The 24453-nt window shown below is 43.6% G+C and overlaps 1 protein-coding gene across 2 annotated transcripts in view; it reads right to left on the minus strand.

Annotated features, from left to right (window-relative positions):
* The window catches only part of CD247 (CD247 molecule), a 198480-nt gene that overhangs the window by 6619 nt on the left and 167408 nt on the right, over positions 1 to 24453 (minus strand). Inside the window, exons 6-7 of one of the 2 annotated variants that reach the window (XM_077479748.1) lie at positions 22019 to 22069; positions 275 to 316 (exon numbers count right to left, since the gene is read on the minus strand). In XM_077479748.1, the coding sequence (XP_077335874.1) occupies positions 275 to 316; positions 22019 to 22069 (93 nt within the window). Of the gene's footprint in view, positions 1 to 274; positions 320 to 22018; positions 22070 to 24453 lie in introns of both variants that reach the window. The other variant, XM_077479746.1, reaches the window with a different exon arrangement.

The following is a 24453-nucleotide window of genomic DNA, read 5'->3' on the forward strand; positions in this document are numbered from 1 at the left end:
CGATTTGCTCAGACATTCACAGGAAGCTTTGTATTTTTCAGAATGAATGCAAGGCTCCCTCTAATTGGCTGAGCTGGACAGGCAGGCGGATGACGTTGTGATCTCTTACTTAAGCCAATCAGAGGAAGCCTTGTGTCGAAAGTCCCCATCCTGCTGCTTGAACACAGCACTGTATACTGTATGGAGCTGATGCTACTTGCATTATACAGAACACTGATAGTGCGCCCTATTAGTGAAGGAAGGAGGCTTTAAATATATAAATGGTGTCTGTTACCTGGTAGACCATCTCGGTTCCTTTCCCCTTTTTTCTTGGTTGCTGCTACAAACAAAAAACAGACAATAATTATCACATTGCCCCCCCATGACCCCCAGATCCAAGATCATTGTGATAAAAGTGCATCTGCCATTATAACACTATTAAACCCAAAAACAATTTAATTGATTGCGGTTTACCAATTCTAAAGGCCCGTACACACGATCAGACTTTTTGGTGGAACTTAACCGGCCACATCAGAGTCCTGACCTCAGCCCAATGCATTAGAGCGGAGACTGCGAGGCAGGCCTTCTCATCCAACATCAGTGCCTGACCTCACAAATGCCATTCTGGAAGAATGGTCAAACATTCCCATAGACACACTCCTAAACCTTGTGGACGGCCTTCCCAGAAGAGTTGAAGCTGTTATAGCGGCAGAGGGTGGGCCAACTCAATATTGAACCCTACAGACTAAGACTGGGATGCCATTAAAGTTCATGTGTGTGTGTAAAAGCAAATGTCCCAATACTTTTGACAATATAATGTGGTGGATACGACAGAGGAAGGTACAACAATGGCGCAATAGAGAGGTGAGTAGGGTGGCTTGGGCTTCACATGGGATTGAGAAGGTGACAGGGACTCTTTTGCTGCTTGGAGGTACCGCGCCTTTTATTTTATTTTAAAGCGCTGTCTGCAGCACATAATATTCCTCGGCCCGTCTCACCGCGAGGGTTGCAGAGGAGGTAAAAGCTGCGATAATCTTTTTCTCACTTGTCACTTTAGTGGTTTTATTATTCCGAGTTCCTCTCCTTCCCCAGATAGTTGTACATTGCAATAAATGTCTTGGATGTGTGTCTGGTGTCAGCCAGATATTAGAGAGCAATGCTCGGGACTCGCTCTCTTCTCTTCTTATAAATATATACAGCCAAAGCATCGGAGAGCATAGATACGCCGACCAACCAGGGCCGCTCTTGGAATAGACGGCTGTCCTTACTTACCCTTCTATGGGATCCTGCAGGAAAACTGCTGTTGTGACTGCATATTTTAAAGCGGTAATAAACCCAAAATCCAAAATGTTCTTATATTGCGGCTTACTAATCCTTAGATGTGGTGGCTGCATTTGTCTAACTTTTTTTTTTTTAGGCCTTTTCACCTGGTGATCTGACCAGTAAACACACCTCCTGCCCTCGCTCTGGATGAAGGAGCACAGGGAGGGGGGCACCCTTTGGACAGCAGCATTGTCAGTCTGGGGAGAGGGGAGTGTTAGAATATTTAGCTACACTAACAAACTGAAGCCAAATTCTAGCTCGCGCAGCAAAAGGGCGCCTGGCCCCTCCCGGCGTGATGTCATCACACAGGTCCCACCCGCCTCACATGTATATCGCCCCTCCCTCCGGGCTTTCTCAAAGGCTGCAGGTGGGGTCTTGATATGATATTGATATTTCTCCTTGAATATATTTTGGGGTGAGACTCTAGGCCAGTGGTTCTCAACCCTTTCCTCAAGTTACCCCCAACAGGCCTTGTTTGTAGGTTTTTTATTTATCTTGCACAGGTGCTTTAAATCGGAGTCCATGGTTTGGTATTTTGAACAGCTATTTTATCTAATGCCCTGTACGCACGGTCGGATTTTCTGACGGAAAATGTGCGATTGTATCATGTTGTCGGAAAATCCTACTGTGTGTGGGCTCCATCTGACTTTTTCCGTCTGATTTTCCGACGCACAAAGTTTGAGCTCTGAATCTAAAATTTTCCAACAACTAAATCCGATCGCGTAAATTCCGATCGTGCGTAGACAATTCCGACGGACAAAGTGCCACGCATGCTCAGAATAAATTACCAGAAGAAAGCTATTGGCTACTGGCCCGTTTATAGTCCCGACGTACGTGTTTGACGTCACCTCGTTCAGAACGATCGGAAATTCTGACAACTTTGTGCGACTGTGTGTATGCAACACAAGTTTCGGCCAAAATTTGTCGGAAGAAAAACAGATTTTGTGGTCGGAATGTCTGTGTGTACGGGGCATATAAGAAATTCCCAAAACATGCCCTGTTGGGAGTACTTGAGGACATGGTTGAGAACCACTGCTCTAGGCCATCATCCGTTTTGTATAGAGACCAAGAATCGGACTGTGCATGCCAGACAAGGAGGTTTTGAAATAAAATGTCTAATATTTATTATACATGATTAAATGGCAAAAAAAAAACATAATAAAGCCATGATTATATGATGCTGGATTAACTGTACATATAACATTGATATTGCTCTTGCTTGATACAGCAAATAAAGAGAGATCCTCATGTCAATGCGTTTTGCTGAAGTTATGCTTCATCAGGACGCATGAGTATAGTACACTAATCCTCTCAGCACTGCATATGTGTCAGGGCTGGGCTCAGCCCTTCCTTCTCTGAGCTGGCCGTTCAGCTGTTGGCTAATTGCCAGCTCCTATCTCTCCACAGTTACTCAGCTGTTGATGATATCCTGCTCTTCAATCCTGCCTACTTAAGCCGCCCAGTCCAGAGGATCTCTGCTTTCACCTTGGTCAACATCACAGAAATTATCTCCTGCGATTCTGTTCAAGACTTGCTTTGCTGACATCCCTTCTGGCTCCAGATCCTGCTTGCTATTCCACTACATTGATCCCTGACGTTTGGCTTGTCTGACTATCCGTTCCAGTTACTGAACTTAGGCTATGTTTTGACTACGTTTGTTCTTTTTACTTTTATTATTAAACAAGTGCGATTTAACCGTACTTCTGTCACAGAGCCAGAGTCCGCGGCCCCAGAAGGAAGAGGGGCGAAGATGGATGTGGGCTTCGTTTGCATGTAAGTGCCACATAATGGGCTAGTATGCGATGCACACTAGCCCATTATGCTTTTACTCTGCAGGGAACAAAAGAGGAAGTAAAACCCATGGGGGTGTCATTTTGCATAGAAGCACTAATATGAAAATAAAATAATAATAATATTTTCTTTTTCTTTACTGTCTACTAAGCCACAATGTTCTGCAATGGCTGCCTGGGCTGGTAAAAGGGACAAGGGGGGCTTCAGTTCTACACCAAAGTCCTAAAATGTTATATTCCAGAAAGTATAAATTTGTACTGAAAAATGCTGCTGAGCTCCTAAAGAGATGGGGGATTAAAGTAGAACTATAGGCAAAACTTTTCTTTTCATTTCATAGTAATGGACGGTAATATCCTGTCAGATATTTTTTTCTGTGTCCCATAGGCAGGAAGTAAGAGGAAATCCCTGAAAATGTAGGAAATTATTGGCACCCCCCCCCCCCAGTCCTAATTAATGTCTCCATTGGAAGATTTCCCCTCTATTACTTTTCTGGGGACAGGCCAAAATGGGGAATTTTCTTTTACTTTCACTTACAATGATAATAGTAAAGTATGTGAGCAGAGACCAGTATCAACATCTACATGAGTTATGGCACCAACATCCCGTGTGTATATTATATATATATATATATATATATATATATATATATATATATATGTGGAAACATTTTGGAGATGTGGGACTTTAAGGGGGCAACGTGACAAAATATGAGTCAAAAATTGTATATATATATATATATATATATATATATATATATATATATATATATACACACGGGATGTTGGTGCCATAACTCATGTAGATGTTGATACTGGTCTCTGCTCACATACTTTACTATTATCATATATATATATATATATATATATATATATGTGGAAACATTTTGGAGATGTGGGACTTTAAGGGGGCAACGTGACAAAATATGAGTCAAAAATTATATATATATATATATATATATATATATATATATATATATATATATATATATATATATATATATATATATATATATATATACAATTTTTATTAAATGAACAACATCATAAAAAAACTACATACAATATAATCATAGCCAAAGATGTGTGCAAAACATCTTATAAATGACAGTGATTTACTTTGGTCACGTCCATATTTTCTACATGTTTCGCCGCCTGGCTTCTTTACGAACCATGACGTTCTTTCCTGAAGAAGCCATATGGTGAAACATGTAGAAAAAATGGATGTGATTACAGTAAATCACTGTCATTTATAGGATGTTTTGCACACATCTTTGGCTATGATTATATTGTATGTACTGTTATGTTATTTATTATGTTATTCATTTAATAAAAATATTTTTTTTTATACATTTTTGACTCCTATTTTGTTGTTTTGCACCTTTAAAGTCCCACATCGCCCAAATATTTCCACTTACAATGCTAATAGTAAACAGGACAAATAGAGAGGGTGAATCTTCTTAATGGGGGGCACAGACAGCAATAAAAAAAATGACAGATGGTCTGATCCCTCTCCGATCTACCAAAAACAAAACAAAAAATAATGTTTTGTCTTTATTTACACTTTAAGGGGCCCAGTGTGGAAATTTTGCTATGGTGCCCCATGAACTGTATTTATGCCCCTGACCTGACCTGACCCTACATGCTTGCTGTGGATTGGCTATATCTGGTGAGAATTCTCCAATCATGATGGGTCTGAAGACCTGTGGCATTGTACCTCAATACACAAGTGTGAGCAAACCTAAGGGGTACGTCACCCGACCCACTTTATTTTTAATTTTTTTTACCATTTTTGGTAAATGGAAAAAAAAAAACATACTCGCGGGCCCTGTGATCCAGCGGTGTCCTGTAAGGATCTGCTGCTGCTGTACAACCAGTCCTGTGTCGCCATTTTCTTCTCTGATGTCATCAGGGGGCCAGCCGTCTTTTCTCAATTCTTGATGCCTCCCCCTTGATGATGCACATATGGCATGGAGCGTCATCAGGGGGCTGGTTGCAAGAACCAGGAAAAGACAGCCTGCCCCTAATGATACACCAAGGGGAATACACCATACAGTGCCCCCGAGGCCTCCTGGGATGTGTGACCAGGGTACATCGGGAGGCTTCGGGCAATACTTGAGAATCCAGAAAATATGAGGAGGGTTCCCTGAAAAAAGTATTTAAAAAAATAAAATAAAATGGAATGACAACAAGTGGGTGGGGAGGGTTGAAGGTCTGCTTTCTATGGAGACCAATAGACTTCCCCTCTTTTCCATCTTGTGGAAACCAATCATTGCCAAGCAGACAAGGTCTTCTCCAAAAACGTAATATAATACATTTTTTATTTTACTTGACTCAATAAACAATTTTCACTCAAATAGATATTTTGCTATTCTCCGCTGTGAGGTTTATGCAGCAGATGTCAGCAACCCGCAATCTTCCAGGTTCTTGAGAACATTAATTTGGCTTGCATCTAGTGTTCTCTGCCCATATGGAACCCCGAAACCCCTTTAGCAGACAGATTGCTTTCAATTTCATTCTCAAGGCATACCATGCTTTATTCCCCGAGAGATTTTCCTCACCATTGCATGAGAAAATGACAGGTTGTGGATTACCATGACAATACTCCAATAGCAATAATCATTTTTACAAGGGGGTAGACTTTTTTTTTTTTTTTTGCTTTTTAATGTTTGTTTTTTTTCTTTATGAAAGAAACGTACTATTTACATTTATTGCTGTTTTGTAAAGCTGAATCTGGGATAAGTAAATGTGCAGTTGAAAAAGTATTCATACCCCATGAAATTTTCCACATTCTGTCATGTTACAACTGAAAACATAAATGTGTTTTATTGGGATTTTATGTGATGGATCAACACAAAGTGGCACATAATTGTGAAGTGGAAGGAAAATTATAAATGGTTTTCCAAATTTTTTACAAATAAATATGTGAAAAGTGTGGGGGGCATTTGTATTCAGCCCCCTTTACTCCGATACCCCTAATTAAAATCTAGTGGAACCAATTGGCTTCAGAAGTCACCTAATTAGTAAATAGAGACCACCTGTGTGTCATTTAATCTCCATATAAATACAGCTGTTTTGTGAAGCCCTCAGGGGCTTGCTAGCGAACCGTAGTGAACAAACATCATCCGAAAATGGAAAGAGTATGGCACGACTGCAAACCTATCAAGACATGGCCGTCCACCTAAACTGACCGGCCGGGCAAAGAGAGCATTCATCCGAGAAGAAGCCAAGAGGTCCATGGTAACTCTGGAGGAGCTGCAGAGATCCACAGCTCAGGTGGGAGAATCTGTCCACAGGACAACTATTAGTCGTGCTCTCCACAAATCTGACCTTTATGGAAGAGTGGCAAGAAGAAAGTCATTGTTGAAAGAAAGTCCCATTTGAAGTTTGCGGGAAGCCACGTGGGGGACACAGCAAACATGTGGAAGAAGGTCTTCTGGTCAGATGAGACCAAGATTGAACTTTTTGGCCTAAAACCAAAACGCTATGTGTGGCGGAAAACTAACACTGCACATCACCCTGAACACACCATCCCCACTGTGAAACATGGTGGTGGCAGCATCATGTGGTGGGGATGCTTTTCTTCAGCAGGGACAGGGAAGCTGGTCACAATTGATGGGAAGATAGATGGAGCCAAATACAGGGCAATCTTAGAAGAAAACCTCTTAGCCCTTGTACACACGGTCGGACATTCTGACAACCAAATCCGTTGGATTTTGTCCGACGGATTTAGTCCGAAACTGTTGCATACACACGGTCGGACAAAGTTGTCGGAAAATCCGATCGTACTTAACGTGATGACGTTATTTCGTTAGGACGGGACTACGTTCTGGCTAGTAGCCAATAGCTTTGGTCTAGGAATTTGATCTGAGCATGCGTGGCACTTTGTCCGTCGGAGTAGGCTACACATGATCGGAGTATGTCCAATCGGAGCATTTTGTCTGAAAATTTTACCGGCAAGTTGGAAAAGTTGGTCCGTCGGATATTCCGACGGAAACAGTCCGATGGAGTCCACACACAGTCGGAATATCCGACAAAACGGTCCGATAGGACACATTTAGTCGGAATCTCCGACCATGTGTACAAGGGCTTAGAGTCCACAAAAGACTTGAGACTGGGGCGGAGGTTCATTTACAATAGGACAAGGACCCTAAACATACAGCCAGAGCTACAATGGAATGATTTAGATCAAAGCATATTCATGTGTTAGAATGGCCCAGTCAAAGTCCAGACCTAAATCCAATTGAGAATCTGTGACAAGACTTAAAAATTACTGTTCACAGACATTCTCCATCCAATCTGACAGAGCTCGAGATATTTTGCAAAGAAGAATGGGCAAAAATGTCCCTCTCTAGATGTGCAAAGCTGGTAGAGACATCCCCAAAAAAGACTCACGGCGGAAATAAAAATGCACGCCACACTTTTCACATATTTATTTGTAAAACAAAAAATTGAAAACCATTTATCGTTTTCCTTCCACTTCACAATTATGTGCAACTGTGTGTTGGTCTATCATATAAAATCCCAATAAAATACATTTAAATTTTTGGTTGTAGCATAACAAAATGTGGAAAATGTCAAGGGGTATGAATACTTTTTCAAGGCATTGTAATGTAAACGAGAGTCCTGGTATGCTTTGTGTATTTATTCCAGCTCTGTGCAGTTATCCAATGTTAGACTTCCTGTAATAAAGACCGCTTACTGCTGCTCTCTCTTTGTGTGGGGTGACTGGTTCTGTCTCCGCCCCCCCTGTAGTTTTCTGCAGGCAGCCTGTAGTGGATGGGCCTGCTTGGTCCCTCCTTCAGCTCTGCTCTCTGTACAGTCTGCATGTGTAATATATACCAATATATAACCCTAGAGAATTTGCCATAAAATGCAGCTATCACGGGACAAAAGTGGAGGCTGCCTTTGCCGGGGGCCAGAGCAGTTAACTTCAGGGGTCACAATTGGGACCTGGCTCCATGCTCCAGGGGGCCTGTTGAGTCCCCCTGTACACCTGGCTAAGAGGGGCGGCAGGGTTGGCAGTTAGAGGAATGGATTCCCTCAATTTTCCTCCTGCAGCCACTGAAAATCTGCTTTTACTCCTCTCCCTCTTGCAGTCATGCAGTGGCTGCAGGAGGAAAATGGAGAGGATTGGTTCCTCTACTTGCCACCCCCCCAGTCCAAGCTGCTTGTCTTCTGCTGCCCCCCGGGTCCCTGTGTATCAAGAGAATAGACATTCCAGGCAATTCGGCCATGTTCCTGCGCGCATGCGTGGCGGAACGGCGCTCCGGCGCATTCACATTCGCGGCCCGACGCACACATATGCGTGTGGGCGCATGCTTAACGTGACTCTTGGGGCTGCCTATAAAAGTTGCTCTTGTGTGCAGACAAATTGCTGGTTTGTCTTCAGCTTCCTGCTAAACTTGATCCTGTTCTTTGCAACTGATTACCTGTTGTGACCCGGATTGTTCTGGACTCTGCTGCCTCTCTCCTGGACCTTGACCCCTGGCCTGTTTAACAGACTCTGCTTGTCTGCAGTGTTTGACCCTCTGCCTGTGACCCGGACCTGCCTCTTGTCTCCTTGCCTTGACCCTCGGCCAGTGACCTGGATTTGCCTCGTGTCTCCCAAGACACCATACCTCAGCCTGTGTTTTACGCTACAGACTTTCAGTGTTTGACCCTCAGCCTGGTTCGGGACTTTCTCTCAGCTGTGCTTTCCATCTGCCAGCCCTTGCACAGGTGCTCATCCCTACAAGGACCTTCACGCAAGGCTACTCCTGTCATCTGGGTAGCCTGTGCCTCTCTGTACCATTCACTCCCTGTATCACCTCCAGGGGGCGAACTGCCCTTAGTCGCAAGCGTGAACCGCTCTAGGCATCTCGGCCTCGGTAAGTACTTCTCTGACACTGTGTGCTCCCCTGGCCCTTTCTTGTGCTCCCACAGTGCTGCTGGCTTGCTGGTAAATATGTCATTTACCAGCCCCTTCATTTTCTGAATGAATAGTCTGTGATCGGTACCGATAACTGACTGTCCATTCATAACTGAAGAATCATTGTGTGATTTGGACTGTCCATTTATTGTGTGCAGCTGAGGCTGCAGAGAAGGAGATTGAGGGCTGTGTACTCAATCTTCATTCTCTGTCTCAAAGGCGAAACAAAAGGTGAAAGGGTCCCACTGCAGGACCATAATAAAGGGCCCCCGCCATGGGAGTAAAATGCCCCGGGCTCGGAGGGAAGGGCTTTATTGCTGTCTGTGCTCACCCTCTCTATTTGTCCTGCTTATTGTTATCACTGATAGGTGTGAGCAAAAGAAAGTTCCACATTTCAGGTTAATACCAGAATAGAGGGGACATTATTAAAGGGGGACACTAGCTCTGGTCTTGGTGACAAAAAGGGATTCCTTCACTTTGAAGGCAATTCTTCTCTTGTTGTAGCTATGGGACAGGAAATTTAGAGAAATCCTCCCAATAGGATCACAGAGGACAAAAATGACCCGACTAGGGATATATAATGTATATATCTATAGATATATCTATCTATCTATATATCTAATAAAAAAATATATATATATATATATATATATATATATATATATATATATATATATATATATATATATATATATTGTTTAAAAAAAACAAGATTTTCCTTTAGTTCTACTTTAACAATATTCTTATAACTTTAATTTTATTCATTTATATTTCTTTATATCATTTTTTTGTTGGATCTTGTAGTCCTGATGAAGCGGGTGTTCCCTGATCCCTGAATCACTTTGATGTATGTCACATATTCTTTTTTTCTCATGTTTGGAATAATGGAGACTTTTACATTTCAATCACAGTTTTTTTTCAGTCAAATATTGTGTGAGTGACGATATAAGATAAATTAACCACTTGCTTACTGGGCACTTAACCCCCTTGCCTGCCCAGACCAATTTTCAGGTCATGTAACACTGTACTCAAATGACATTTTTTATCATTTTTTTTTTCACACAAATAGAGCTTTCTCTTGGTGCCATTTAATCACTGCTGTTTTTTTTATTTTGAAAAAAATAAAAATCGATTCCATCGTTTTGTTATAAAATTTTGAAAACAGGTAATTTTTCTCCTTCATTGATGTGTGCCCATGAAGCTGCACTGATGGGCACTGATAAGGCGCCACTGATGGGCGTTGGTAGGTGACACTGATAGGCAGCACTGATTGGTGGCACTGATGATGAGGCTGATCATCTGATGGGCATTGATTGGCAGCACTGGTGGGCAAAGTTAGGTGGCACTGGTGGGCACAGACAGCCATGGCTCTCTGTGTGAGGGACCGATGTCCCTCTGACAGAAGCCGGTAATCAACTGTTTTTCCCCTCACGCTGACAGGGAAAAAAAAAAGATTACCATCTTCTGTTTACATCACCTGATCAGCTGTCATTTGCTAACAGCTAGTCACATGATAAGGGGCCTGGATTAGCCCCTTACTCCGATCTGTGATCAACCGAGTCTCAGAGACGGCCTCCCAGCAATTAAGGACCGCGCTGTAGCCGTCATTTTTTTAAATACTCAAAACGCAGTTTTTTGGGAAAAAGTACACTTTAATGAATTTTAACACAAAAAAACACAATATTTAACCCAATTTTTTGGTAACATATAAAAGATGATGTTACTCCAAATCTTAAATACATAGATACCTAACATGTGACTCTTTAAAATTGTGCATGCTCGTGGAATGGCAACAAACTATGATACTTAAAAATCTCCATGGGTGACACTTTTACATTTTTTTTTTTTTTACAGGTTACCAGTTTAAAGTTACAGAGGAGATCTAGTGCTAGAATTATTGTTCTCGCTCTAATGTTTGTGGCGAAACCTCACATGTGTGGTGTGAACATTGTTTACACATGCGTTCGCTTCTGTGCGTGAGCATGGAGGGATGGGGGCCGCTTTTTAATTTTTTTTCTTATTTTTTTTTTTTTTTCTACTGTCCTTTACATTTTTTTAATCACTTTTATTCCCTTTACAGGGAATGTAAACATCCCTTATAAAATAAAGAAGGTCATCTTTATGGAGATATCTGGGGTCTGCAAGACTCCAAATCTCTCCTCTACCTTTGAAAGCAAAAAAAAAAATGAAAGAAAGATCTTTTGCTTTAAAAAAAAAAAAAAAAATTGTTTACTTCCGCCCTAGACCGGAAGTGACGTCATGGCATCGCTCTGGTCCTGCAAGATCATAGAGGCGATCAGAGATGATCTGGTCTCCGTTCACCTCTATGACCAGCCGCTGTAAACCATTGGATACTTAAACGCGGTAAGCCTGAGAAGCAACAGGGGAGGCGGGGGGGGGGGGGGGCCTTCCACTGCTTCTGAAAGTGATCCAGCAGCTAATTAGCTGCTCGGACCGCTTTCAGGAGAAAAACAATAACTGGCTGAAAAAAAAAAAATACCAGTTATGGCTGATAGCTTCAGCCATAACCCCAGTAAACCACTTGCAAGCTGCAATGTATATAAATGTATATAAAAATATTCTCTGCATAACATTAGCTGGTGGTGCTATAGCTTAGCTCAATGCACTTCATGGATGATATCATCAATAAAACGCATTATGTTGAGTTATAGCACCACTGGCTAATGTTGCACAGAGAATAGAATAGCGGGGGTTTTGGTCCACCAGGCATTTTATAATATTGTAATAAAAACATGTATGGCGCTTGATAAGTGGGGGCTATTTGTGTTTTATTGATTGATCTTTTATCCAACTATAGTTATGTAAAAAAATTACTGTATTTAGATTGATGTAAGTTGTGCCTCAAAAATCCCACCTACAAAAGATACTTTCTTTCCATACTTTACTTGATTTTCGCATTTTTGTCTGCAATTTTTAAGGTTGGTGACAAAGTTTCTTTAAAAACGTACAGTATGTATATGACTATTCCTTGTTGCATTTTCTTTAAACCTTGATATCTATGCTAAACCTAAAAATACAATGAATGCAGTTTGTTTTTCATATGATTGTTGAGCCAACATTTTTTATTTCCCCATAAATACCAACATGAATAATTTGGCAAGGGTAGAAATGGCACAAGAACATGACATGGCATGTCTTGATTAGGATTCCCGTCCGCTCAGCTTGTGCTATAATAATGAAGTTTGTATTGTTCTCCTTGGCCTTGTACACACATAATATGCTGCCGTGCCTTAGGCTGTCCTATGATCTCCCGTGATCCTGGTTTCTAAAAATATAATAGCAGGGGTGCAATGTTGTGTCTTTTGCTCTGGGGCATACATCAGCTTTTAGCTGTACCTCTGTTTTTTTATTTTTTATATAACAAGAAATCCTGTAGTATCTGATCACAGGCAGGTTTTCCAGCTCGCTGTGTACAGAGCCCGGCCAATGCAAAGCGGAGGGACAGAACAAGGTAAGCGATTAACAAATCTTTTCAAAGGGATTTACATTCTGGTCCACAAATGCTTTACTATTTTATTTTGTTAGTTTGTTAGTTTTGTTATTGTTCCTGCTTAAAAAAAAAAAAAATTGAAACATAGGGGAGCGTGCCACTTTTTAAACCTAATGAGGGTAAAGCTATTTTTAATTTAAAACTCAAAATCCTGCCTAGCAGCAAAATACAGGGTTGATCTGCACACATGTGAAATGTTTTACTTGCCAAAGGCTCTAAAATTCTCATTAGCTTGCACTGCGATGCAGGCGTTCCCTGTGGGATGGCAAAACCGGGTCTGCGACCTCCACTGCAGCAGCAGCAGCGCAGTTGGGTCAAGAAAACACTGTCAGCAGTCATTGGGTCACCAGCGCATTGGTGAGTCATCACTCTTCTCTACCCTTTTGTCAGTACTTGTGAACTGCAGAAGGGCTTAATTGACTGTTCAGCCCCTCCCTCTCCCAGTCTGCTGTTCAGGGTACTATAGGAAGTTGATATCAGGACAAATACACGTGCTTCCATTAGTTACATTTAAAAACAAGTTATATGACTTTTAATACATTCAATGGAGTTTTTGTATATGTCGGCCCAGAGTTCAACTTTAATGACATGTGCATGTTTTAGGTACATATGTGAATGGGATAGGGTTAAGGCAGTAGTAAACGCTACAAAAAAATAAATAAAATGGTCCCCTTTGCATGATAATGCCATAATTTGCTAGTATGCACTGCATACTAGCAAATTATGGCAGACTTACCTTTCAAACTGTGTTGCTATGGCTATTTTAGTGATTTGTATAGTATAAACATATATAGAAGCTGGGCTTTCCCTATTCATATGTTAATGAACTAGTTGGACTGGTTTATGAAGCTCAGGACAAGCAGTGATGTAGGCAGGAAGTAGAGGGAGGGAAAAGGACTTGAACACAGCCATGTGCTCAAGACAAAGGAGTAGGACATTTTTTTTTTTTTTTTTTTTTTGCAGGTCTCCAAGATGCAAGGAGCAGTCTGGAGAGATCTGAGATAAAAGGACTGATAAACACTGTCCATACTCATTTGCTAGGAAGGATAGATAGCTTGTGCATGTGTATCTTGTATGGATATTTTGTGATGCTCTGTATGCTGTGTATTGTTTTTCCTTTAGTTCTATTTTAACAGTATCTAATAACTTTAATTTTATTTATATTTCTGTATATTATTTTTTGTTAGATCTTGCAGACCTGATGAAGCGGGCATTTATATGCAGCATTTTTGTTTAATAAATTTAATTAATATACACTACAAAGGTTTTTACGCTTCCTTGTTTTTACCTTAAGAGACAAAGTAAAACAATTGGGGGCTCGTCCGGGATTCATGCTAAAGTTAAACTAAAGCAGACATGTTTTCTGTGATGTTTTCTGTTGCTTGTTCTAGGAAAAATGTTGCACACGCTGTTTAGGAAAAACAAAGGCTGCACAGGTTTCTGGTTCAAACAGAGCCCTCCACCACTGAGCTGGCACGCTTCCATCTTTACCCTGGCTCTCCAGCCATTTGAATGGTGGGCTGTGATGATGTCACCATCGCAACGCAATGGTCCCTGCATTCACAGCATGCTCAGTGATCCATGAATGCAGAGAGTACTGGGCATATGCTAGTGAAGTCATCTGCTTTAGCTGATGTTATTATCTACTAAACAGCGTAAGTTAAACCCGTTTATAAGGTACCTAGAAGTAAGATTTAAAAGCTTAACTGTAGGGCAAAATGTATATTTTGACGTAAATATCACCTCAAACGAAAGGCTACATAACAATCTACCTCCCGATTTGTTTTTATAATACATGCATACATTCTCTAATAAGTTGTAAATACCTCTTTTTAAATGTTTTTCTATGTGGTCACACAACTGCAAAATTCTAGCTTGTCTTGGTGTCTGAGGGCCAAAAATGCTGCCGGCAATACTGCTGAATCCATAGAGTAATGACATCATTGTGCCAAAGCTCTAAGGAGTTGTAGGCTGAGATGACTTTCAAGCCCACTAGCCAATGAGAAAGTGGATAGTGCTGGGGCTTTGCAGTTATGTCACTGCATAGAAAAACCTAAAACAAAATTATTTATCTAGCGATTTATTATAAAATGTATGCAGAGATTGTAAGAGCAATGGGGAGTCTACATTGCAAAAGTGGGTTTTTGTGTTGCCTTTCCATCTAATATAATGTGCAAACATTTTATATATTAGGGTAAGAGTGATACTGTGACTATTCTCCTGGTCTGTGTGTTATCCAGGAAAAAATGAAGATCAAAGGGATGGCACAGTTCACCTTTCCTAGCCTGGTGCTTGGGGAATCCTTGACATAAGTCATGGCATATTCATGTAACAGCTGATTAATTCCAGCCTGCCCCTTGATTACTCTATAAGTAATTATGTATATTGCAACTAAGGTATATCCACACTTAACAGCGCCACATGGGGTGTTTAGGAATACATTTTCGCTGTTTTCACATTCAAACTCTCAGTGGCAGCCAACTGGAGCATCCACTGTAAACCCTATCTCCCAGTGATGTCCCACCACAGAGAACTTCTAAGCCCTTGTACACACGATCAGAGATTCCGACAACCAAATCCGTCAGATTTTGTCCGACGGATTTTGTCCGAAACTGTTGCATACACACGGTCAGACGAAGTTGGCGGAAAATCCGATCGTTCAGAACGTGATGACGTTATTTCGTTACGATGGGACTACATTCAGGCTAGTAGCCAATAGCTTTGGTGTAGGAATTTGATCTGAGCATACATGGCACTTTGTCCGATCGGTATTCTCTACACATGATTGGAGTATGTCCGATCAAAGAATTTTGTCGGAAAATATTTCCGGCAAGTTGGAAAATTTGGTCCGACAGATATTCCGACAGAAACAGTCCGATGCAGACCACACACAGTCGGAATATCCGACAAAACGTTCCGATCGGACACATTCCGTCGGAATCTCCGATCGTGTGTACAAGGGCTTAGAGTCTGGAAAACATCATGTCAAGTAGACCATAGAAAGGTGACAACTGCCAAAATTTCTTGTTATGTTGATTGAATACAACTACATATATAGGAGCGTAACAGGCCTACCTATCTGTTAAGGTAATTATTATTCTATGAATCCTTCCTCCAGCTTTCCTTGAAGACCTCTTGGGGTAAACACTGAGAGAGCATGAATGCTTTTATGGCCATAACTATTTGGTAACATATGCCAGTTATCCTTCTTCTTGTTTAATTTTGGTGCAACATCCCAACTTTAGCAACCTGTTCAGTTATGCAGTAGGCTTTCCCAGTGTCTGTAATTTCTGTTGGTCAATTATGTGTTTACTTTACTGTACAGATACTCATTACAAAACATGTAGCTGTCTCTCTTGTAATGTAGGAGAGTGCTTCATGCCTGTGCCAGTAAATGTTCAAGGCAAGTGATTCCGCAACACATCCTTCTATCAGAGTTGAAGCCACTGTGTATCTTCAAAGGTTGCATGGCGTTTAGAAACTCTTGGGCCCCAAGTGCTGGATTAGGGCTTGCTAGCTGTGATACCTCCTTGGCCCTACCATCAGGGCCGCCCATAGGGGGGTACCAACAGGCCTCCTGTAGGGGGCCCGGGCACACGGGGGGCCCAGACAACAGGGGGATTGGTGAAGCTGGATGAAAGGACAATCACGGAATAATGCCCTGTGTCTGTCTCTCCCTCCAGCAGCTAAAAAACTGTTTCTTCCCCTCTCCATCCCGCTGGCTTTCAGCTGCTGAAAGTAGTGACACATACACAGTGCATTGTTCCGTGATTGTCCTCACGTCCCACTGCACCAATCCCCCTGCTGTCCGGGCCCCTCTGTGTGCCGGGGACCCCTACAGTGGTACCCCCTATCAGTGGCCCTGAAAGTACACCAGTGGCTTCAAATCTGATAGAACAATGTGTTATGGAATCCAGTCAAGACCATTCGAGGGAGACCCGTGATTTCAAACAGCAGCCCTGTTTACCATCATAGGGTGGCTCTTGTTATCCTTAGTTGCTACACAAAATATATTAGGAGGAGCAGTGGGCTTCATCCACTGTTGGGCAGTGTAGCAACTAGAGTGCTTCAGATACCCAGTATTCAACAAAGACCATCAGGTGGGTTCAGACAGCAAAAGTGTATATTTTTTGGTGAGTTCCAGTACTATACATGCCAAAAGACAATTGGGTACCCTATACAAAACAAAGACAAGACATCCAATGGCCCTCCCTAAATAACGTAAGCTGTGCATGAAAAAAATCAGGGCAGCAAGGCCTTGTCTACCATTTTCTAATTAACGACCTAGACACCCAAGTTGTATTTCACCGATATCTGATTTTATAACCTTCACAGCAGACGGAATGGCAGCAAGGCTATGTGAGCGAGAGACATAACCTACGCTGCACACTGAGACTTCTTGAAGAATGAGATCCTTCAGCGGCAGGATTGATGAGGCTCGCAGGAAAGGCGTGAGCGACGGCCCAGCCCTGGGAAAAAAACTGAGATTTATTGATCCAGCATTTTGGCCGGACCAAGATGGCTCCTCACGAGGAAATCGTTGCCCACCACATCTAATGACACGCTGGTATTTGTAATGCCCCGTACACACGAGCGGACTTTTCGACATCCAAACTCCGACGGACTGAGTCCGTCAGACTATCCGATCGTGTGTGGGCTGCAACGGACTTTAGCTTTGCTAAAGTCTGACGGACTTTAGAAATGAAGCATGCTTCAAATTTTCCAGACGGAACTCCGCCGGACCCGGTCCCCTTCGAAAAATCAGCTCGTGTGTGTGCTACTCCGACGGACTAAAACCGACGCTAGGGCAGCTATTGGCTACTGTCTATGAACTTCCTACGTCGAATCCAGTCGTACGTCATCACGTTCGACTCCGTCGGAGTTTGGTGTGATGGTGTGTGGTCAAGTCCGTTCGGTCGAAAAGTCCGCCAGAACTCCGGCGGAACTCCGCTAGAACTCCGTCGGAAGTCTGTCAGACTTAATCCCTCTCGTGTGTACGGGGCATAAGAAGTTTGTTATTTTATATATTCTGTGCTCAAAACACAATGGAACTGACAGTGAAAAATGCTGTGCATGGGGGGAAAAAAAAATCTATTTTTATGTTCTCTCTCCGAAAAAAAAATTGTTATTTATCACTGTGACTTTTGGGGCTGAAAACAGAGGAGGGATCTCGGAGCGAAACACCGGAACAAAAGAAATTATTTGCTGTACAGCTTTGTATAAATGTAATGGGGATTGAACCAAAGATCCAACTTTACGTGGACCAAGTTTTCACGTATCACTTCCCTGACCTATCTGAGAGATGAGATAATTTTAGGGGTGGGGGGCACAATTCTCTCATACCTTTGTGAACAACTGGGTGGCAGAAACAGAGGAGCAAAATTGGGAATTTTAATTTCTCCAAATTTTGTTGAAACGTGGAGATTTCAGCTAAATGCATTATAGTCACTGGAGAAGGTAAAATGAAGGTGGTTTGTAATCCTTATCTGACCTGAGTTTTTTTTTTGAAGGTCAATGGCTAGTCTAAAGCTTGGTACACAGGGGCCAAATATTGGCTGATACATTCGGCCCATTCGTATATCAGCTTGCCCGACAGATGCTGGCTGAATGGCCAGTTCCTGTCAAACGGGCATGCTAGGAAACCAGCATCCAATCGGCATCCAATTAGCCCTTGTACACACGGTCGGACATTCTGACAACCAAATCCGACGGATTTTGTCCGAAACTGTTGCATACACACGGTCGGACAAAGTTGTCGGAAAATCCGATTGTACATAACGTGATGACGTTATTTCGTTACGATGGGACTATGTTCAGGCTAGTAGCCAATAGCTTTGGTCTAGGAATTTGATCTGAGCATGCGTGGCACTTTGTCCGTCGGAGTAAGCTACACATGAGCGGAGTATGTCCAGTTTGTCGGAAAATATTTCCAGCAAGTTGAAAAATTTGGTCCGACGGAAACAGTCCGATGCATACCACACACAGTCGGATTATCCGACAACACGGTCCGATAGGACACATTCCGACGGATTCTCCGACCGTGTGTACAAGGGCTTAGAGCTGGCAGCCAATGGCTGTAAGTACTGACTGGTTTGTTCTGATGGAGAGGCCAGTCCCCCTGTCAGAACACAGTAGCTCAGTGGGGAGATTGCTGTACTAATGTTGAATATCTAGTACAGCGAGCTCCTCAATTTTTATTTTTATTTTTGATCCTGCTGGGTTGAATGAAAAAAAAAAAACTTAGTCTGTACCAGGCTCAGAGCCATCTTTAATATTGATCGAACCCTGGAAAAACATTTTCTCGGACCCCCCCATGCAATTTCGGTCTCTACCCCAACATCCCAAAAAAGCAAACAAACACACTCATAGAACTCCTCCACTCCAAACTCGCTCAGCCATGTCTTTATGGACCTTGCGTTGTGCACTGGTCCAAATCATTTGGTGGAGGGGGGATTATGGTGTGGGGTTTTTTTTTTTTCAGGGGTGGTGCTTGACCTTAAGGCGTAAGCTCCCAACTTTGTGGGAACAGTTTGGGGATGGCCCCTTCCTGTTCTAACATGACTGCGCACCGGTGCATAAAGCAAGGTCCATAAAGACATGGATGAGCGAGTTTAGGGTGGAGGAACTTGACTGGCTGCATGGAGTCGTGACCTCAACCTTATAGATCACCTTTGGGATGAATTAGAGCGGAGACTGAGAGCCAGGCCTTCTCCTCCACATCAGTGCCTGACCTCACAAATGCGCTTCTGAAAGAATGGTCAAACATTCCCATAGGCACACTCCTAAACCTTGTGGATAGCCTTCCCAGAAGAGTTGAAGCCATTATAGCCGCAAAGGGTGGACCAACTCAATACTGAACCTCTACGGACTAAGACTTGGATGCTATTAATGTTTATGTGCGTGTAAGGGCAGGTGCCCCAACACTTTTGAAAATATAGTGTGAATTTCATACTCTGCGGAAGTGGATGAGGTCATGCAAATCAATCCTTTACACAATACAACAGTTAAGATGTACAAAGTATAGTAGTGGCTACCAGTCTATTCAATTTCAGTTTACCACTTGCTCAGGGAAACCTAGATTTCTCCTGGAATTCCTAAATATTGAGTGTATTTAATAAAGTAAGGTGGTGCATTAAATCCTTCTTAAAACAGAAGCTATTCGCATGTCTCATTCAGTCCCCAAAATAAGAGGATTATTCCTCATTTCAGGACAGTGGGCCAAGCCATGCAGATCGTTGCTTTATATGATGATTATTGCTTTACAGCAGTTTTAGGCTTTTTGCCCATCATCAGTGCAGTGTTTGGAAACAATGGCTTCTACGGAATAGGGCTTAGGACCCAGTGATACAATATAGGAATATGCCACCAATTTTTGGGTTATGTGATGGAATAAAATATGTGAATACATGGCTTTACTAAATAAGACTAATCTTCTGCTTTCCAGTACCAAAACAAAGAAATACTGCATATCTATGCCGTCTCCAGTGCGCCATCTGCTGTTTTACATTACATACTGCAAGATTCATGTAAGACGGCAAATGGGAACAGCAATGCTAAAATTAGCCACTACTTATAAAACAATAAATAAAAAAAACATTGGCGCTGATATATATTAGGCAACAGATGTAATTAGTTGCTGTGACCATGCAACTAAGGCCTCATTTACACGGGTGCACCTATCCGTACATCCCTGAGAAGGGTCGTCTTCGCCCACACAGGATGCACAGGTGCATCTGCATGCAGGCAGCTCTGTTCATGTCTACTGGGATGCAGTGGCTGCACAGATACAACCGCTTCTCCCAATTTTACAGCTGTGTTCGTGCAGGTGCATGTCCCCGAACATTCAGGGATACTCACCCGCATTGGCTGTCAAATTGGAACCAGGGGCTGTGACCATGCAGCTGCTGCATCCCAGTAGACGTGAATGGGACTGCCTGCATGCAGCTGCACAGAACACCTGTGCACCCTCTGCGGGCAAAGACACATGTGTATGGCTAGGTGCACCTATGTGAATGAGATCTAAATATAACTTTATTTACTGTTCCTTTGCATTAAATAGAGCCTATGTGTAAAGTATAAAAAAATATTTAAATTAAAAATACACTTTAGCAGAGAAGGGGGGGTCACCTGACAAGTTTCTACCTAATCTCATGTAATCGTTATTGATGGCTGTGAGTGCGCCAGATGCTTTGTGTCACCCTATTTAAAATAAAATAAAAATGTAAAGCCCAATAAAACATTTTTTTTTATTAATCTAAATACATTCACACAAAAGGTGTTGAACGGCATCAGCCCCGGAAGATTTTACCCCCTTCCTAACCAGAGCACTTTTTGCGATTCGGCACTGCGTTGCTTTAACTGACAATTGCGCGGTTTGGGTGCGACGCTGCACCCAAACAAAAATTGACGTCCTTTTTCTCCACAAATAGAGCTTTCTTTTGGTGGTATTTGATTACCTCTGCGGTTTGTATTTTATAAACAGAAAAAGAGTGAGAAATTTTGAAAAAAAAGCTATATTTTTTTTACTTTTTTTGCTATAATAAAAATCCTCCAAAAATATATAAAAAAAAACAATTTTTTCCTTAGTTTAGGCCGATATGTATTCTTCTACATATTTTTGGTTAAAAAGATAAAATAAATCGCAATAAGCATATATTGACTGGTTTGCGCAAAAGTTATAGCATCCATAAAATAAGGGATAGTTTTATGGCATTTTTATTATTTTGTTTTTTAAAATTAATAATGGCTGCGATCTGCGATTTTTATCGTGACTGCGACATTATGGCGGACACATGACTCTTTTGACACTTTTTTTGGGACCATCGTTATTTATACAGCGATCAGTGCTATAAAAATTTAAAAATGCACTTATTACTGTATAAATGACACTGGCGGGGAAGGGGTTAAAACACTAGAGGGATCAAGGAGTTAAGTGTGTCCTAGGGAGTGATTCTAACGGGGGTGGGGATGGGCTTCTACTCACATGACAGCTATCACTGCTCCCGATGACAAGGAGCAGTGACCTCTGTCATGACACAAGGCAGAACGGGGAAATGTCTTGTTTACATAGGCATCTCCCCGTTCTGTGGCTCCGCGGCACGTTCGCCGGGACTCCAGTGGACATAGAGTCCGTGGGTGCGGTCACGCTGTACATGGCGGGGGCGTGCCCGCTAGCTCCGCCACTTAAAAGGGACGTACAGGTAGGCCCATTTTCCCACCGCTGCCATTGTTCCCAACGTATATCGGCGTGCAGCGGTCGGCAAGTGGTTAAAGTCTCTCTGCAAAGATGTGCCCCCACTGAGTCAGACCACTGCGTAGTGACGACTGCTTCCACACAGAGAGCAAGGGTCCTTCTCTGCAGTATGCTGGCAGAGGACAGACTGTTCTACTCTAAAGTAGTGGCTGCTTTCCTAAATGAAATGTAAGACTTTGAACACATTTTGTTTTGATGCCCCTTAGTTGATTTAAACTGATGATTTAATTGGAAAAAAAAAATGGAAATCTTACCTTCAATGCAATCTCATTGTATGGGTCATTCATCTTTTCCCTCTCAAGATCCTGAAAAATGGCAACATCAAAATATTCAGTTCAGTCTTCCAGACACCAATTGGCTCAGCAGATACATATATTTAACTACTGTTTCTTCCATCCTCTTTATAAGGATACTATAACAAAGTATAGTAGGTACTCATAGTCTCTTGGCCATAGGCAGCTTTTTGTCTCATTACTGCATTGGTTTAAGTCAGTTGAGTATTGTGGTGTTTAATTTGTAAATAATTATGTAGCAGCCATAACCCTTTGCAGGGCGGTCTTGACTTTTGGGCTTACCGGTTACCTCCGCTTGGCTTGTTCTTCCACGTCTAGGGATTCCCAGGGTTGGTACCCAACAACTTTGGACGCTGACACCAATAAAGTCCTTTTGAAAGGATTTTTTTATTTGCAGGGGTAACATCCAACAAACAGTCTCGTATGGGAACAAAGGGCAAGGGTGAAAGAACTCAGGCACCTTGAACTGCAAATCTCACAAAGTCTCTAGTACCGCCCAGAGAGTAGCCACTCACAGCTGGGTGCCTCAAAACTGAACAAATCTCTAGCCAGAAATTATGGCAGTCAGCACTTTGACTCAGAACTTGTAAAATCTCTGACCTTGAACAAGTTGTAACTGAAAGTGAACAGGAACCTTTTTCCTCAGTACCTGGAACCAGGGCCGGCGCTACCACTAGGCGGATTAGGAAACCGCCTAGGGCGCACTGCCGCCTAGGGCGCCCGGCTGCTGGCTATTTTACACTGTCCTCCACAGAGCCATGTCACGCAGCGCCCCCGCCCTGGCTCTCCGCTCTTATGTGTTTCCAGATGAGTAATCCCCCCTCTCTGCTCTTCTATCAGCCAAAGAGTGTCACAGGTCCAACCCCAGGGCGCTCTCTAATGTGTGAAGTTGGGGAGGTGTGGGTGGCCAGGCATCCATCGCTACATGGCCGTGAACAGCGAGGGGCTGGCAGAGAGCAGATAAGCTGGAGAGCCGGGGACTCAGGAGAAGAGCTCCACCGTGGCCACGCCTCCTCCGTGACATCGCCCCCTGACCCCGCCTCCCCTAGGAGGCAAGCGCGCGCAGTGTACCCCCATGCTTCCAGAGCACGGACTGCTCCAAGTTCCTCTCCGAAGCTGGATGACAGGCTCGCCGCTCACTGGGGGGCACAGAGCTGTCACAGAGGACGGGCAGGAGGCGCAGGCTGCAGCGGGAGCCGCTAGAATTGGACAGATCGAAGCAGGAGACTGGCATCATGGTATAGAAGGTACTGTGTGTCATACACACCTGCAGAAAGAGACTGGGACAGAGGTGGGACTACAGGAGCAGGGCTAGGGGTCTCTCATCTCCTTTAAACTCCTCCTCCCCCTCTCTCTAAGCCCCCTCCCCTCTCAGCCCCCCTCGATCAGCCCCCCTCCCTTCTCTCTCAGCCCCCCTCGATCACCCCCCCTCTCCTAGCCATCCCTATACTCTCAGCCCCCTCTCTCTCTAAGCCCCCCTCGATCAGCCCCCCTCCCTTCTCTCTCAGTCCCCCTCGATCACCCCCCCTCTCTTAGCCATCCCTATACTCTCAGCCCCCCCTCTCTCTAAGCCCCCCTCTTTTCTCACCCACCAGTCTCTCTCAGCCATCCTCCCTCTCTCAGCCCTCCCTATTCTCTCAGCCCCCTCTCTCTCTCTAAGCCCCCTTCCCTCTCAGCCCCCCTCGACCAGCCCCCCTCCCTTCTCTCTCAGCCCCCCTCGATCACCCCCCCTCTCCTAGCCATCCCTATACTCTCAGCCCCCTCTCTCTCTCAGCCCCCTCTCTCTCTCTAAGCCCCCTCCCCTCTCAGCCCCCCTCGATCAGCCCCCCTCCCTTCTCTCTCAGCCCCCCTCGATCACCCCCCCTCTCCTAGCCATCCCTATACTCTCAGCCCCCCCTCTCTCTAAGCCCCCCTCTTTTCTCAGCCATCCTCCCTCTCTCAGCCCTCCCTATTCTCTCAGCCCCCTCTCTCTAAGCCCCCTCCCTTCTCTCCTAGCCCTCCCTTTTCTCTCAGCCCCCCTCTCTCGGCCCACCCTATTCTCTCAGCCTCCTCTCTTCTCTCTCACCCCTCCCTATTCTCTCAGCCCACCTGTCTCTATCAGCCCCCCTCTCAGCCCCCACTCTCTTAACCCCCCTCTCCCTCAGCCCTCCCTCCTACTTCTCTCTCTCTCAGCACCCCTCACTCAGCCCTCCCCCTCTCTCTAAGCCCCTTCTCTTCTTTCTCAGCACCCCTCTCTCTAAGCCCCCCCTCTCAGTCCTCCCCTCCTCTCAGCCCTCCACCCTCGATCACCCCCCCTCCCTTCTCTCTCACTCATCCTCCCTCTCTTAGCCATCCCTATACTCTCAGCCACTCCCTCTCTCTAAGCCCCCCTCTTTTCTCACCCACCAGTCTCTCTC

Source organism: Lithobates pipiens, unplaced genomic scaffold (assembly GCF_037356315.1).
Source record: "Lithobates pipiens isolate NorthernLeopardFrog02 unplaced genomic scaffold, aLitPip1_a1.2 Scaffold_16, whole genome shotgun sequence".
NCBI lineage: Eukaryota > Metazoa > Chordata > Amphibia > Anura > Ranidae > Lithobates > Lithobates pipiens.